General features: G+C 38.0%; 1 protein-coding gene across 1 annotated transcript in view; it reads right to left on the reverse strand.

Annotated features, from left to right (window-relative positions):
* UFL1 (UFM1 specific ligase 1) overlaps nt 1-17,467 on the reverse strand; it is a 65,685-nt gene that overhangs the window by 14,814 nt on the left and 33,404 nt on the right. Inside the window, exons 7-10 of the mRNA XM_055433128.2 lie at nt 6,305-6,363; nt 4,196-4,342; nt 2,062-2,237; nt 660-839 (exon numbers count right to left, since the gene is read on the reverse strand). Coding sequence (XP_055289103.2) covers nt 660-839; nt 2,062-2,237; nt 4,196-4,342; nt 6,305-6,363 — 562 coding nt within the window. The remainder of the gene's footprint in view (nt 1-659; nt 840-2,061; nt 2,238-4,195; nt 4,343-6,304; nt 6,364-17,467) is intronic.

Consider the following 17,467-nt stretch of genomic DNA (forward strand, 5'->3'; position numbering starts at 1 on the left):
AGTTTGAGTGTACTCCGGGAGTTGGTGATGGACAGGGAGGCCTGGCGTGCTGTGATTCATGGGGTCGCGGAGAGTCGGACACGACTGAGCGACTGAACTGAACTGAACTGAACTGAACCAGAAACATGAATTCAACAGTCATTAAAGCAGACATGGTATGACCTCTGCTTCTAAACACTTCCACAGCAGTTGCTCTGAGGAACTAATCAATTTGGATAGTAACAATTTCTTTCCTCAGTAAGTTATCTGGCTGGTAACTACTAAATAGGTAAAATTATAAGGCTCTGCTAGATATAGTAAACATAATGTGTATTGATAAATAGATATACTCTATATTATGCATATAATCCACTGGTATTATTTTTATGGATTTTAATGTTGGACCAATACTCTCAGGTGATAAGTGTATAAATTTCATTGGTAAGATTTCGATTTATAAAATCAGCTTCCTATGTTCTAACTTCTATGTTCTGATGGGAATGAAGGAGGAGAAAAACAAATCCATGATAAGAAATAAAAAGGAATGATGCACTGAAGGAAAATAATGTATGAAACAGTGTTCAGTTTTGGGTATACTGCTTACCTTATTTTCAAAAGTCATCAGATGACTGTAATATGAAAATACATTAAATCAGTAGGTGAAAGGAAATTTGGCATACCTTTTCAGCTTTCTGGTGCATCAGTTCACTGAACAGGTCTGTACAATCATTTATAAATTTTTCACTGACTACAAAAGTATCGCTAAAGACTATAGCTGAAGCCTGTTTGCTGAGTGCTCTCATTACATGTTGAAGCAATATTGCAGCGTCTTCAACTGATAAGGAACTGGGTAGCAGAGGCTAGAATTACAAACAAAATGAAAACAAAGTATAAATGCAATATAATACAGATCAACCATTTGTTATATATATGCTCTCCCTAAGTGATCTCATTAAGTTCAATGGTTTTGGAACCATCTATATGTTGATCGCCAAAGAATTGATGCTTTTGAACTGTGGTGTTGGAGAAGACTCTTGAGAGTCCCTTGGACTGCAAGGAGATCCAACCAGTCCATTCTAAAGGAGATCAGTCCTGGGTGTTCATTGGAAGGATTGATGCTAAAGCTGAAGCTCCAATAATTTGGCCACCTCATGCGAAGAGTTGACTCACTGGGAAAGACTCTGATGCTGGGAGGGGTTGGGGCCAGGAGAAGGGGACGACAGAATGAGATGGCTGGATGGCATCACCGACTCGATGGAGGTGGGTTTGAGTGACTCCAGAGTTGGTGATGGACAGGGAGGCCTGGCGTGCTGGCAGGGGTCGCAAAGAGTTGGACACGACTGAGCGCCTGAACTGAACTGATATGCTGAACAACCTCCCAAATTATATTTCTAATTTTATCACCACTCTGAACTCTGAAATCACATATCCTACTGCAGAGGTTAAAGCATCTGCCTCCAATGCGGGAGACCCGGGTTCGATCCCTGGGTTGGGAAGATCCCCTGGAGAAGGAAACGGTAACCCACTCCAGTATTCTTGCCTGGAGAATCCCATGGACGGAGAAGCCTGGTAGGCTACAGTCCACGGGGTGGCAAAGAGTTGGACACGACTGAGCGATGGAACGGAAGGGAACGGAACTGCTTCCCTAACCTACCTCGATGCATACCTAAAAATAGACATCTCAAACTTTAACATGTCCTATTCAAAACAACTTGGTTTGTGCCTCTGGATGTGCCCAGAACCCAGCTCCCATCTTCTCTTCCCCATTGTTCCCCCATCTTAACCAATGGACCCACTCTCCATTCCGTTGATTAGGCACTAAACCTACAAGTCACACTTTGTTCCTCTCATAAACTCACAATCTAACTTCAATTCTTGATATCTTTGCCTCCAAAATACATTTCTTCTTAGCTCTTTCTACTATCTGAAATTATCATTTTAATTAATATCCCTCTCCCTCCCCCAACCATGAAAGTATTCCTCCTGAGAGCTGTATCCTAATTCTTAAAATGGTCATATACTAGTGAAATACCAGCTGTCCTTGGCTTAAAGGAAGATTAAGAAGAAAAAGATAAAACATACTGCAATATCAACCCATGTTCCAGAGCTGATGGCTTCCTCTACTGATGCTTCCACCTGATCCACAAGTCCTTGGCCAACACAAGCTGCTTTCAAAAACAAGAGTTGTGTAGTCTTATATCTTTTCTTTATGTAGCTCACAGCATCTGGGATTCCAAGTCTGGACAAAGCATCAAATTCTAGAAATACATTACAAGATTGGAATAGAATTATTAATCACTCTTAGAATTCTTAGAAAACGTTAAGTTCTATCAAAATCTATTCTTTGGGAATGCATTGTATTTTAATAGAATTTCTAAAGAATAAAACACATCACAGCCTCTTTCCTGGTTATGTTACCTTGTGCCATGTTTGCATGTGTGCTCAGTCATGTCCAACTCTTTGAGATCCCATGGACCGTAGTGTGCCCTTCAGGCTTCTCTGTCCATGGAATTTTTCAAGCAAGAATACTGGAGAGGGTTGCCATTTCCAGGGGATCCTCCCAACCCAGGGATCAAACCCTTGGCTCCTGCCGCATCTCCTGCACTGCAGGCAGATTCTTTACTGCTGTGCCACTGGGGCCCTATGTTACACTCCCAAATTTTTATTACTAAACATATTTGTAGATAAGCTGCTTCAAGTACTTCATTAATCCTACTTTGTCTTTTACTCTCCAACTGAGGAGTCGAAGGGAAGCATGAGGACAAAAGACAAAAGGGCAATAAAAACAGAACTGAGGATAAAGGAATGTAATGATTAAAGAAACAAAAATTGAAATTTTGCTTATTACAGTTAGCTAAAGGAATGGAATTTATTTTTCAAATGTTTTATCAGACAACTGATGATAGCAATTCTCTAGTCTATTTTATACTAGTAAAAGATCTAGTATATAAAAAGTAAAATATTTAAGAGTTAAATTTTCTGCCATTAAAATTACTGGAGATAGCTACTAACCTCTCTCTGTCCTCAATAATACTATTTAAGAAAATTAATTACAACAAAATTTTAATTCAAGTCCTTGGCTGAAGGAACTGCAAAGGCACATTACAGAAAGTCAAGAAAATGTAAATCAAGCCAGTACTCATTCTAGCACACATTTAAACTGAACGTTAATGACTTATAGGTTTACTTATTTTTAGGTAACTTATCTCTTGGGTTTCTCTAGTGGCTCAGGCAGTAAAGAATCTGCCTGCAATGCAGGAGACCTGGATTAGATCTCTGGGTCGGGAAGATTCCCCTGGAGAAGGGAACGGCAACCCACTCCAGTATTCTTGCCTGGAGAATTCCATGGACAGAGGAGCCTGGTCGTCTACAGTGCATGGGGTAGCAAAGAGTCAGACATGACTGAATGACTAATACAAATACATGCACTACTTGTTTTAATGATTAAGTTCAATCAATGTATTTCATCCAAATGATGGAACCTCAGAAACAGAATTTAGTATAACTTCAATGTTTCTGAAATACTGGATAACTAATAAAAATGATAAATTTCACAGCCAAAAAAGTATTTCTAAGATTATGTAAATCAGGCAACTTTATAAGTTATAAAAAATAATTACTTTTTATGAGTTAAAAAGAACTGGAAGTATTTGATATACAGTATCACAATACTGGACGGAGAAGGCAATGGCAAGCCACTCCAGTACTATTGCCTAGAAAATCCCATGGATGGAGGAGCCTGGTAGGCTGCAGTCCGTGGGGTCGCTAAGGGTCAGACACGACTGAGCGACTTCACTTTCACTTTTCACTTTCACACATTGGAGAAGGAAATGGCAACCCACTCCAGTGTTCTTGCCTGGAGAATCCCAGGGATGGGGGAGCCTAGTGGGCTTCCGCCTATGGGGTCACACAGAGTCGGACACGACTGAAGTGACGCAGCAGCAGCAGCATCACAGTACTGGAAGGCTGGTAACAATCAATACCAGCTTTGGCCTTTCTACATTACAACTGTTCAGTGACTATGGAATTAAACTCAGTTGCATGACTCACAAAAACCTTCAATGTAACTACTTTCATATTCAAAGAGAACCACTCTAGTCTGCTGACCAACAGTGAAGTACATGTGTACTCACTCCCAGGGTTAATACAGTCTTTCTAAGAATGTGTTTAACGTTAGAAATGATTTTTCGTTTAAAGGAAAAAAAAAAAAAGTTACCCAGATAGTCATTCTGCCTGAGAAAAGAATCCACCCAAGTACTCTGTGTTCTGGAGTAAATGTCAGGGATAAACACTGCCTTATCCTGTCTCCCACCAACCACAGTGCCTCGTAAGCGTCCATTATTAACAAGTTCTTCAAGAACAGCTTAAAAGAAAAACAAACAGAAACAGAGAAGGTAAAAATCTCAAAAAGTAAAACACTTTACAATTTCACCATTTATTTATTATCCTTAAAAAAAGCAATTTTAAAATTCAAGGTGCAAACTAAATAAAGACATCATATTTTAGACAAAACTTTCCTGCCATTTAAGAGAATACTCATGTCATAAATTCAGGAAAATGTGTCAACTAGCTAAAGCTGTTGAACTGTAATTCAAACTAATTAATATTAATGTTGAACTGTTTAGTCTGAGTTATTTTGGAAAAACATTCCATTATCTATCTCATGATTAGATGACTATATACTTTCAGAATAGATAATACACAATCACTGGCGTAACCAAGTTCAATATTCTCATATTTAGAAAATCAAGACACCTGGATCCTATTAGAATCAACAGTGTAAAATGAAGCCATGAAAATATGTATAAATTATTACACTTCCACTGTTTAAACTGAAGCAACACATTTAAACCCTACCTATAACAGAAGTATAATGCCATGGTTAAGAGGATGGGTATTGACCCAGATAGCCTAAGTCCAAACTTCAACTTTGCCGCCTACTGGTGCTTCCATTAACACCAAATTTATGATTTTTATTTAAACTGCAACATTTAACTACACACTTTGTTGTTTTAAATATCAATCCCCTAAAAAAAAGATAAAGCAGATAAGTTATTTCGAAGTATACCAACAAGAACATTCAAAAGATGTCTGGGACAAAATGATTCAGGAAACTTAGCCCTTAACAGAAATAAAAATTAGTTTAAAAATGAATTTCAGAATTCCATTGCTGAGTAAATTAGAATCCATCAGAAAGGTCTAGATTTCAAACACATAATTTAAAATTTTGTGTGACTGTACAATACAAATCCAAGCTAAATTCAGACCAAAATTATCAAGTTATCAGTTATTACTTAAAGAAGTTTACATTATAATGAAATTCCACAAAACCCCAATTAAGCAGATAAAATACATCACACATTTAATTTTAAATTTGTCTTAAAAATTTATCTCCACATTCTGAAAAACAGTGAATAAAAATTAAATTTTTGGTTCTGTATTTGAATTTCTTTCTATTATTTAATTCTTATCCTTGCAAAGATACCTGAGTTGAAAAATTAAGCCACTGCTTTAAAAAATTATTCCAGCCAAGCTTAGGAAAAAAAAAAAAACCCTTCAAAACCTCTTAAGAGTGTCACAGATGAACAGTGAAAAAACTCAGCCATATATATACATATAAACTACTACATTGTTAATCAGCTGTACACCAATACAAAATAAAAAGTTTAAAGTTTGGAAAAAAAAAAGTTTCACACACAAAATAGGCAACGGACCAACATTATTTTAGAGAGATTACTGTATTTTTTAAATGCTAAGAATATACTTTTAATGCTATAAGCTTTTTGTAAAGTTTTTTTAGCCAAACACCCCATGGACGAGAGCCCACCAGCTCCTCTGTCTATGGCATTTTCTGGGCAATAATACTGGAGTGGGTTGCTATTTCCTACTCCAGAGGATCTTTCTGATCCAGGGATCGAACCCGGGTCTCCTGTATTGCAGGCAGATTCTTTACCATCTGAGGTACCTGGGAAGCCCCCACACACTTACTTCCATAAAAAAATTTAGTAAAAATTGATAAGAAACAAAGTGAAAACTATTCTGAATCCTAAAATTTTAAATCTCTCTTTATATGCATACACATAACAGAGTATTTTACACATACACGATTTAAAAAAAAATTCCATTCCTCCGGAGGTACCTAATACTAAATGGGAGATATAACAGATAAGATACATACATGAAAATGGTATAGAGAAACTTCACAACTAGACATATTTTAATAAGTTTTAAGATTAAAAGAGGTAAAAATATTATAATTAGTTAAGTTTTATATTTAGTCTATTCAAAAGCTAATTAAGTGAAAAGGAATTTAAATCAAACTCACAGTAAAGAAGCTGCTCCTGAAATCCATATCTTGAAATCAAAGAATTCACTGCTGTAGGCCTTTATGTAGAGGAAACAAAAACCTTTTTACTGATTATAGAGTTGAACATTGTTAGGAATTAAATAAACTAGGATGATTAGCTTATGAAAAACATAATTTAGAAGAAAAAGAAAAAGAAGGCAAAAATTGTACCAGAGATCAAGATGGTGGAAAAGAAAGATGTGGAGTTCACCTCCTCCCATAAATACCTCAAAAATACATCTACATGTGGAGTAATTCTCACAGAATACCTTCTGAAAGCTGACAGACCTCATACAACCAAAGCTGCAAGAAAGATCACCAAGAAACTGGGTACGAAGAAAAAAAGGAGTTGGAACAGGATCTATACCCTCAGGAAGGTCCTGTGAAAGAGGAAAGGTTCTTTCACTCTGGGAACCCCTTTCACTGGCTGAAATGTCAACCAGGACAGAAAGAGAGCTTCAGAGACTCAGAGGAGAGTGCAGTAACTGGTCTGCCACAGGCAGAACAGACAGAGATTGGCACTAACGGTCCTGACCACCTCGCTGCAATCCCCAGCCAAGGACACATGTCTGCTAGTGGATATTGCGGGCTGGGTGCTGAAACTTGGGGTCCAGGGGACAGACCTGGGGAGAGGACAGGGGTTGGCTGTGCAGAAACAGCCTGAAGGAGGTGAAGTGTGCTTCGGAGGTGTACACATGATTGAGCCCGAATCTGCTGTAGAAGCCCCACTGTTAATATGGGGCTTCTACCCTCGAGAGAAGAGAAGGGCAGGGCTCCACAACAGCATCTTTAATTTCTGTGTGCTCACAGCAGTGTGGCTCTTCCTTTATGGGCTCTGGGAGGATGCAAGAGCTGGAGTGATGCCCACATTTGGAGGTGGGGCTGAATTCTGAGCTATGTCTCAGTGGCTGATCGATCTATGGATTTACGCCATGCTGGTGGTTTTGCAAGCTCAGCACCTGTTGGACATACAAGCAGATTACTGGCGCTCCTGTGGCTGGGGCAGGTCTGGCATCAACAGTTGCAATCTTTGGGGGCACGCATATATATAGGCGGGACTGGGGTCTGTAGCTCTCATGGCAGGTTCAGGTGTGTGACCATGACAGTTTAGGTGCCTAACTACAGGGGACCTGAGCCTGTAGATCTGTGCTAGTGGTTTTGTGAGCACAGTGCTTGAGGGTAACCCAGGCCAACTGCCTGCATTCCCATGGTTGAGAAGGGGTCAAGGGCAATTCCAACCATGTACTTTATGAGCCGGCACGATGACTGACAGGCAACACCATAGAGTGGACAGCTTCTGCGAAGGAATTACGTAGTGGTTTCTCTCCCAGTCCTGCCTTTCTCGTACCACAGTTTTGAAATGGATCTGGGGACTTCTACTCCAACAACTGGGGAGCAGCTCTGTTCCTAACAGGGCTCTGAGAACCACAGAGCAAAGAGGAGGCCCTGCTCAATATCCACTGGAAGCTCTGGTCACAATACCAGTCACACCCCCATCAAGGGGATAATGGCCAGCACATACTGAGAAAAGACTTGACAGGCACCTGTACTAAAAAGAGTCCTCACACCAAATGTTAGATTCATGCAGGCTACCCAGGGATGCTCCCACATAAAATCAGTTCTCCAAGACCACAGTAGATAGCTATTTCTCGTAAATTAACAGAAAAGGGACCATACTCATTGAAAAGATCAAGATAATTCCCCTGTTAGGAAAAGAAAAAAAAAAAAAAAGAAACTTCTCTAGTCTATTAGACCCTGAGTTCAAAAAGGATGTAATAAAACTACTGAAGAATTAAGAAAGGTTATCAACAGAAATGCAGATCTCTGTAACTAGTAACTATAAAGAGGAATCAAGAAAAACTAGAAAACTCATTTGCTGAGATTAAAGCCAAGTTAAAGGCAATACATAGCAAACTGAATGATAAAGAAAATGAACAAATGATCTGGAAGGTAGAATAATGGAAATCACCCAATAAGAGCAGCAGAAAAAAAAGACAAATGAAAAAAATGAAAGCAATATATGAGACCTATGGGATAATAAAAAGTGTGCCAATCTATGCATAACGGGATCTCAGGAGAAGACAAAAGGGGATTGAAAACACTGGAAGAAATTATGGCTGAAAATCTCCCAAATCTAAGGAAGAAAACAGATAGCCAGGTAAAGGAAGCACAGAAACTCCCCCTCAAAAAATATGAACCCAAACAAACCCACAATAAGACATAATTAAAATAGCAAAGTTAGAGAAAGGTTTCTAGGCAGTAAAAGTAAAAACAGAGTTACAAAGGGAACCCACTTAAGCCTATCAACTGATTTCTCTACAAAAAGGTTTCAGGCCAGAAAAAAGTGACATTTGATGTCTTGAAAGGGAAACCTACAACTCAGCAAACTCTACCAGCAATATTGTCATTTAAAATAGGAAAGATAAAGAATTTCTTAGACAAGCAAAAACTTAAAAAAAAAATACAGCAATACTAAACCTATCCTAACAGAAATATTGAAAGGTCTTCTCTAAATAGAAAGAAGGGAAAATCTGTAGGGGGAATAAAATCACAGCTGGAAGTAAATCACTTAAATAGGCCTCTACACAGATTAAAAAAAATATTGTGAAAGAAAGTGACAATAACTACAATGACCAGCTAAAGGATAAACATGAAGGTGTGAAAGAGGACATCAAAATCATAAAATATGTGGGAGAAGAGTAGTAAAATATAGATTTTTAAGAGTAGGTTTCAGCCTATATGATTACCAGTTTGAAGCAAGGGTTTGGAATGTGTTAAAACATCTGAAATATAGGGTAATCACAAATCAAAAACACACAATAGATTCACAAAACCCTAAAAGAGAACAAAGCATAATACAAAAGAAAACCATCAAACTACAAAAGGAAAGACAAAAAGAAAAAGGAACCATTAATAAATACAAAACAATTGGAAAACAAGGTTTAAAATGGAAATATACACCAATAATTACCTTAAAGGTCAATAGACTAAATGCTCCAATCCAGAGTCAAAGAGTGGCAGATTGGATTAAAAAAAAAATAAGGGCCTAAAATATGCTGCCTACAAAATATCCACTTTAGGGGGCAAATGACACATATGGATTAAAAGTGAGGGGATAGATAAAAGTATATCATGCAAATAGCAGTGGCAAGAAAGAGAGGCTAGGAATACTCAAATGAGGAAAAATAAACTTTGAAATAGCATAAAAAAAGATAAACTAGGACACTAAATAATGATGAAACGATCAATACAAGAGGATATTACACTTGTTAACATATATACACCCAACATAGGAGCATCTGAATACATAAAACAAATACTAACAGACATAAAGGGAGAAATTGATGGGAATACAATAATAGTAGGAGACTTTGGCACCATATTCACATCAACGGAGATATCTTCCAGACAGAAAATCAATGACACATTAGAACAGATTTAATTGATATTTTCAGGACACTACATTAAAAAGATTCAAGAATACACATAGTTTCCAAGTGCACATGGAACATTCTCAAGGAGTGACCACAGATGAGGCTATAAAACAAACCTCAACAAATTGAAGAGGGTAGAAATTATTTCAAGTATCTTTTTTGACCACAACAGTATGAAACTAGAAATCGACGACAGAAATAGAAACAAGAAAAAAAAAGTATTAGTGGAGACTACACAACATGCTGCTAAAAAAATAATGGGTCATGATGAAATCAAAGAGGAACGCTGAAAATACCTCAGGATAACTGACAATGAAAGCACAACCATACAAAATCTCTGGGATTGAGCAAAAGCAATTCCCTTAGAGGGAAGTTCACAATGATACAGGCCATTCTCCAAAAACAAGAAAAGAAAAATCTGAATTAAACAACCTAACTCCTAAAAAAAACCTATAAAAAGAAGAAAAAAAAAAAACCTACAATGAACAGAAGGAAGGAAATAATGAAACTCAGAGAAGCATAAATAAAATAGAGATTAAAAAAATAGAAATAATCCAATGAAAAAATGGGCGGAATACTTAAGACATACATTCCATAAAAGACATACAGATGGCCAATAGCCCCATGAAATAATGTTCAGCACTGCTAATTATTACAGAACTGCAAATCAAAACCACAATGAGATATCACCTAATACCAGTCAGAATAACCATCATCAAAGACTACAAATAAATGCTGGAGAGGGTGGAGAGAAAAAGGACCCCTTCTACACTGTTGGTAAGAATGTGAATCTGTACAGGGACTATGGAGAACAATATGGAGGTTCCTTAAAAAACCAAAAACAGAGCTACCATGTGATCCTGTAATTGTACTCCTGGGCATATAGCTAGACAAAACTATAATTTGAAAAAAACATGCATCCCAATATTCATTGCGGCACAGCAACCTAATATCCATTTAGTAACCTAAATGTTCAGTGACAGATGACAGGATAAAAAAGATGTGATACACCTCCCCCCACACACAGTGGGGTATTACTCAGCCATAAGAAAAATGCTGTCTTCTGCAGAAACACGAATGGAAGTCCAGACTATCATACTAACAGAAGTAAGTCAAACAGCAAATGATATTGCTTATATGTGAAATTTTAGAAAATTATATGAATAAACTTATTTACAAAATAGAAACAGACCCCAGACATAGAAAACAAATTTAGTTACCCAAAGAGAAAATGGGGGGAGAAACAGGGGAGGGATAAACAAAAAGCTTGGGATTAATACATATACACTACTAAATATAGGGCTTACATCGTGGTTCAGATGGTAAAAAGTCTGCCTGCAATCTGGAAGACCTTGGTTCAATTCCTGGGTAGGGAAGATCCCCTGGAGAAGGAAATGCCAACCCACTCTTGTATTCATGCCTAGGAAATCCCATGTACAGAGGAGCCTGGTGGGCTGTCATCCATGCAGTCACAAGAGTCAGACACGACTTAGTGACTAAACCACCACTGCTATACATAAACATAAACAAGAACCTACTGCATAGCATGGGCTTCCCTGGTGGCTCAGTTGGTAAAGAATCTGCCTGCAATGCAGGAGACAACCTGTAGTGGAGGAGATGCAGGTTCAATCCCTGGGTAAGGAAGCTCCCCTGGAGGTGGAAATGGCAACCCACTCTAGTATTCTTGCCTGGAAAATCCCATGGACAGAGGAGCCTGGTGGTCTACAGTCCATGGGGTCACAAAAGTTGGACACAACTTAGTGATTAACCTGCCACCCAAGCCAGGCTTCAGCAATATGTGAACCGTGAACTTCCAGATGTTCAAGCTGGTTTTAGAAAAGGCAGAGGAACCAAAGATCAAATTGCCAACATCCGCTGGATCACTGAAAAAGCAAGAGAGTTCCAGAAAAACATCTATTTCTGCTTTACTGACTATGCCAAAGCCTTTGTGTGGATCACAATAAACTGTGGAAAATTCTGAAAGAGATGGGAATACCAGACCACCTGACCTGCCTCTTGAGAAATCTGTATGCAGGTCAGGAAGCAACAGTTAGAACTGGACATGGAACAACAGACTGGCTCCAAATAGGAAAAGGAGTACGTCAAGGCTGTATATTGTCACCCTGCTTATTTAACTTATATGCAGAGTACATCAAGAGAAATGCCAGGCTGGAGGAAGCACAAGCTGGAATCAAGATTTCCAGGAGAAATATCAATAACCTAAGATATGCAGATGGCACGACCCTTATGGCAGAAAGTGAAGAACTAAAGAGCCTCTTAATGAAAGTAAAAGAGGAGAGTGAAAAAGTTGGCTTAAGACTCAACATCCAGAAAGCTTAGATCATGGCATCTGGTCCCATCACTTCATGGGAAATAGATGGGGAAACAGTGGCTGACTTTATTTTTTGGGGCTCCAAAATCACTGTGGATGCTGATTGCAGCCATGAAATTAAAAGACGCTTATTCCTTGGAAGGAAGGTTATGACCAACCTAGATAGCATATTAAAAAGCAGAGATGTTACTTTGCCAACAAAGGTCCGTCTAGTCAAGGCTATGGTTTTTCCAGTGGTCATGTATGGATGTGAGAGTTGGACTGTAAAGAAAGCTGATCGCCGAAGAATTGATGCTTTTGAACTGTGGTGTTGGAGAAGACTCTTGAGAGTCCCTTGGACAGCAAGGAGGTCCAACCAGTCCATCCTAAAGGAGATCAGTCCTGGGTGTTCATTGGAAGGACTAATGTTGAAGCTGACACTCCAATACTTTGGCCACCTCATGTGAAGAGCTGACTCATTTGAAAAGACCGTGATGCTAGGAAAGATTGAGGGTAGGAGGAGAAGGGGACGACAGAGGATGAGATGGCTGGATGGCATCACCGACTCAATGGACATGAGTTTGGGTAAACTCTGGGAGTTGGTGATGGACAGGGAGGCCTCACGTGCTGCGGTTCATGGGGTCGCAAAGAGTTGGACAAAACTGAGCGACTGAACTGAACTGAACCACTGTATAGCATAGGGAGCTATAGTCAATATTTTGTAATAATTTATAAGGGAAAAGAATATGAAAAATAATATATATACACACATATACATAAATATAACTGAATCACTTTGTTGTACACCTGAAACACAACACTGTAAATTAACTATATTGGAAATTTAAAAAGACAGAAAAAGAAAATCAATAAAACCAAGAGTTGGTTCTTTGAAAGGGTAAACAAAATTAGCAGACTTTTAGCCAGGCTTACCAAGAAGAAAAAGAAAGAAGCAAATAAAACAAGAAATGAAAGAGAAGAAATAATAATCAATATCACAGAAATACAAAATATCTGTTATAAGAGAATACTATGAACAATTACATGCCATCAAATTTAGACAACCCAGAAGAAATGGACAAGTTTCTAGAAATATACGGTCCACCAAAACTGAATTAAGCACAGAAAATTTGAACAGGCTGATCACTGTAAGTGAAATAGAATCTTTAATAATAATGATAAAAAACTCTCTGCAAACAAAAGTACCAGGCTGGAAGGCTTCAATGAGGAATTCTACCAAACGTACATAGAACTTATAATGATCCTTCTCAAACTCTTCCAAAATACTGAAGAGGAGGAAATATTCCAAAAGTCATTCTATGAAACTACCATCAGCCTGATACAAAAATTAGACAAAGATATACCTGAAAGTAGCACAACACTATAAACAACTGTACTTCAATTAAAAAAAGAAAAAAATATCAGCCCACCAAAACTGAATCAAGAAGAACTACATAATTTGAACAGACCTATCCCTAGAAGTAAAATAAAATCTTTAATTTAAAAGCTTTCTACAACAAAATTCCAGGGCTTGATGGCTTCACAGGCAAATTCTACCAACCACACAAAGGATTATATTGATCCTCCTCAAAATCTTCCAAAAGACTGAAGGGGAGGAAACACTCCCAAAGACATTCTATGAAGCCACAATCACCCTGATACCAAAACTAAACACACCATCAAAGAAAAGAAAAGAAAAGAAAATTACAGGTCAGTATATTTGATGAATATAGATGCAAGAAATATCAATAAAATATTAGCAAACTGCATCAAACAACACATAAAAAGACCATACATCATGACCAAGTAGAATCTATTCCAAGTTCACTAGAATGGTTCAACATACGCAAATGAATGTGATAAACCATATAAAGAAAAGAACAGAGAAAAACACATGATCTCAACAGATGCAGAAAAGCATTTGACAAACTTTCATTATAAGCAGATGACATGATACCATATATCAACACCCATTCATGATAAAAATTCTTACCAAAGTGGGTAAGACAGAACATATCTCAACATAATAAAGGCTATGTATGACAAATCCACAGATAAGGTAATACTCAATGGTGAAAAGCTGAAAACTTTCCTAATAAAATTTTGGTACAAGACAAGCGTGCCCACTCTCACCACTTCTGTTCAACAGAATATCAGAAGTCCTAGCTCCAGGAATTAGACAAGAAAAAGCAATAAAAGGTATCTAAAATGGAAAAGAAGAGGTAAATTTTTCATTATAAGCAGATGACATGACACCATATATAAAAAACTCGAAAGATTCCAAGAGATGAATCTACACATGGACATCACCAGATGGTCAATATTTTTTTTTGCAGCCAAAGTTGGAAGAAACTCCATACAGTCAGTAAAAACAAGACTGGGAGCTGACTGTGGCTCAGATCATGAGCCCCTTATTGCAAAATTCAGGCTTAAACTGAAGAAAGTAGGGAAAACCACTAGGCCAGGTATGACCTAAATCAAATACCTTATGATTATACAGTGGAGGTGAATAGTTTCAAGGGATTACATCTGGTAGACAGAGTGCCATAAGAACTACAGATGGAGGTTGATAACATTTTACAGGAAGGGGTGACCAAAACCATCCCAAAGAAAAAGAAATACAAGAAGGCAAAATGGTTGTGAGCAGGCTTTACAAATAGCTGAGAAAAGAAGCTAAAGGCAAGGGAGAATGGGAAAGACATACCCAACTAAATGTGGAGTTTCAGAGAAGAACAAGGAGAGACAAGACGGCCTTAGTGAACAATGAAAAGAAACAGAGGGAAACAACCGAATGGGAAAGACTAGAGATCTCTTCAAGAAAACTAGACATATTAAGGGAACATTTCATGCAAGGATGGGCATGATAAAGGACAGAAACTGTAAGGACCTAAGAGAAGCAAAAAGATTAAGATAGCAAGAATACACAGAAGAATTATATAAAAAAGTCTCAATGACCTGGATAACCATGATGGCATGCTCACTCACTAAGAGTAAGACATCCTGGACTGTGAAGTCAAGTGGGCCTCAGGAAGCATTACTATGAACAAAGCTAGTGGAGATGATGGAAATCCAGCTGAGCTATTTAAAATCCTAAAAGATGATGTTGTTAAATACTGAACTCTGTATGTCAGCAAATTTGGGAAACTCAGCAGTGGTCACAGGACTGGAAAAGGTCAGTTTTCATTCCAATCCCAAAGAGGGGCAATGACAGAGAATGTTCAAATTACTATACAATTGTGCAAGATTATGCTGCATGCTAGGCTTTAGCAGTTACATGAACCGAGAACTTCCAGATGTATAAGCTGGTTTCAGAAAAGGTAAAGGAACCAGAGATCTCTCGCCAATAGTTGTTGGATTACAGAAAAAGCAAGAGAATTCACAAAGACATACTTCTGCTTCATTGACTACACTAAAGCCTTTGACTGTGTGGATCTAACAAACTGTGGAAAAATCTTAGAGAGATGGAAACACCAGACCACCTTACCTGTCTCCTGAGAAACCTGTATGCAGGTCAAGAAGCAATTGTTAGAACTGGACATGGAATAATGGACTGGTTCCAATTGGGAAAGGAGTATGACAAGACTGTATATTGTCACCATGCTTATTTAACTTCCATGCAGAGTACATCATGTGAAATGCTGGACTGAATGAATTACAAGCTGGAATCCAGACTGCTGGGAGAAATATCAACAACCTCAGATATGTAGATGACACCACTCTAATGGCAGAAAATGAAGAGGAACTAAAGACTCTCTTGATGAGGGTCAAAGAGGAGAGTGAAAAACCTGGCTTAAAACTCAACATTCAGAAACTAAGATCATGGCATCTGGCCCCGTCATTTCATGGCAAATAGAAACTAAAAGAGTCGAAATGGTGACAGATTTTCTTTTCATGGGCTTCAAAATCACTGCAGACAAACACTGCGGCCATGAAATTCAAAGACGATTGCTCCTTGGAAGGAAAGTTATGACAAACCTAAACACATATTAAAAAGCAGAAACATCTCTTTGCTGACAAAGTTTGTATAGTCAAAGCTATGGTTTTTTCAGTAATCATATGTGGATTTGAGACTTGAAGAATAAAGAAGGTTGAGCACTGAAGAACTGATGTTTATGAATTATGGTGCTGGATAAAAATCTTGCAAATTGCTTGGACAGCAAGGAGATCAAACCAATCAATCCTAAGGGAAAGAAACTCTGAATATTCATTGGATGGACTGTTGCTGAAGCTAAAGCTCTAATACTTTGGCCTCCTGATGCAAAGAGACCACTCACTGGAAAAGATCTTGATGCTGGCAAAGAATGAAGGCAAAAGGAGGTAGGAGTGGCAGAGGATGAGATGACTGGATATCATCACCAACTCAGTGGACATGAATTTGGGCAAATTCCAGGAGATACTGAAGGACAGGGGAGCCTGGCATGCAGCAGTCCATGGGGCTGCAAAGAGTCAGACATGACTTAGTGACTGAACAACAACAAAAGACTCCACACAAAAACTACTAAAACTGATAAACGAATTAAGCAATGTAGCATGATACAAGATTAACATATAGAAATCTATTGGATTTCTTTACACTAATAATGAAAGGTATCAGAAACAGAAAGTAAAAAAGCAATCCTTTTTAAAACTGCATCAAAAAATACTTAGGAATAAACCTCATCAAAGAGGTGAAAGACTTATATGCTCAGAAGTACAAAACATTAACAAAGGAAACTGAAGATGATGCAAACAAATGGAAAGATATCTCATTTTTTGGACTGGAAGAATTAATATTGCAAAAATGACCACAGTACCCAAAGCAATCTACAGATTTAATGTGATCTGTATCAAATTACTCATGACATTTTTCACAGGACCAGAAAAATCCTAAAATTTATATGAAACCATAAAAGACCCAGAATTGCCAAAGCAATCCTGAGGAAAAAGAACAAAGCAGGAAGCTCAACCCTCCCAGACTTCAGACAATATTTTAAAGCTATAGTAATCAAAACAGCACGGTACTGGCACAAAAACAGACATCTAGATCAATGGAACAGAAAAGAGAGCCCAAGGAATTCCCTGGTGGTCCAGTGGTTAGGACTCTAAATTGCCATTGCTGATGGCATAGGTTCAATCCCTGATTGGGGAATTAATATCCTGCAAGCCACATGGCAAAAAAAAAAAAAAAAAAAGCCCCCCAAAACAAAATACAGAGAGCTTAGAATAAACCAACCACTCATGGTCAATTTATCTTTGACAAATGAGGCAAGAATATACAGAGAAGAGTCTCTTCAGGAAGTGGTGTTTGGAAAGCTGGAGAGCCATATGTAAATCAATGAAATCAGAACACTCCCTCACACCGTACACACACAAAAAAACTCAAAATGGCTTAAAGACTTAAATGTAGGACATGACACC

Source organism: Moschus berezovskii, chromosome 10 (assembly GCF_049115385.1).
Source record: "Moschus berezovskii isolate FMDL1 chromosome 10, NW_MosBer_1.0, whole genome shotgun sequence".
NCBI lineage: Eukaryota > Metazoa > Chordata > Mammalia > Artiodactyla > Moschidae > Moschus > Moschus berezovskii.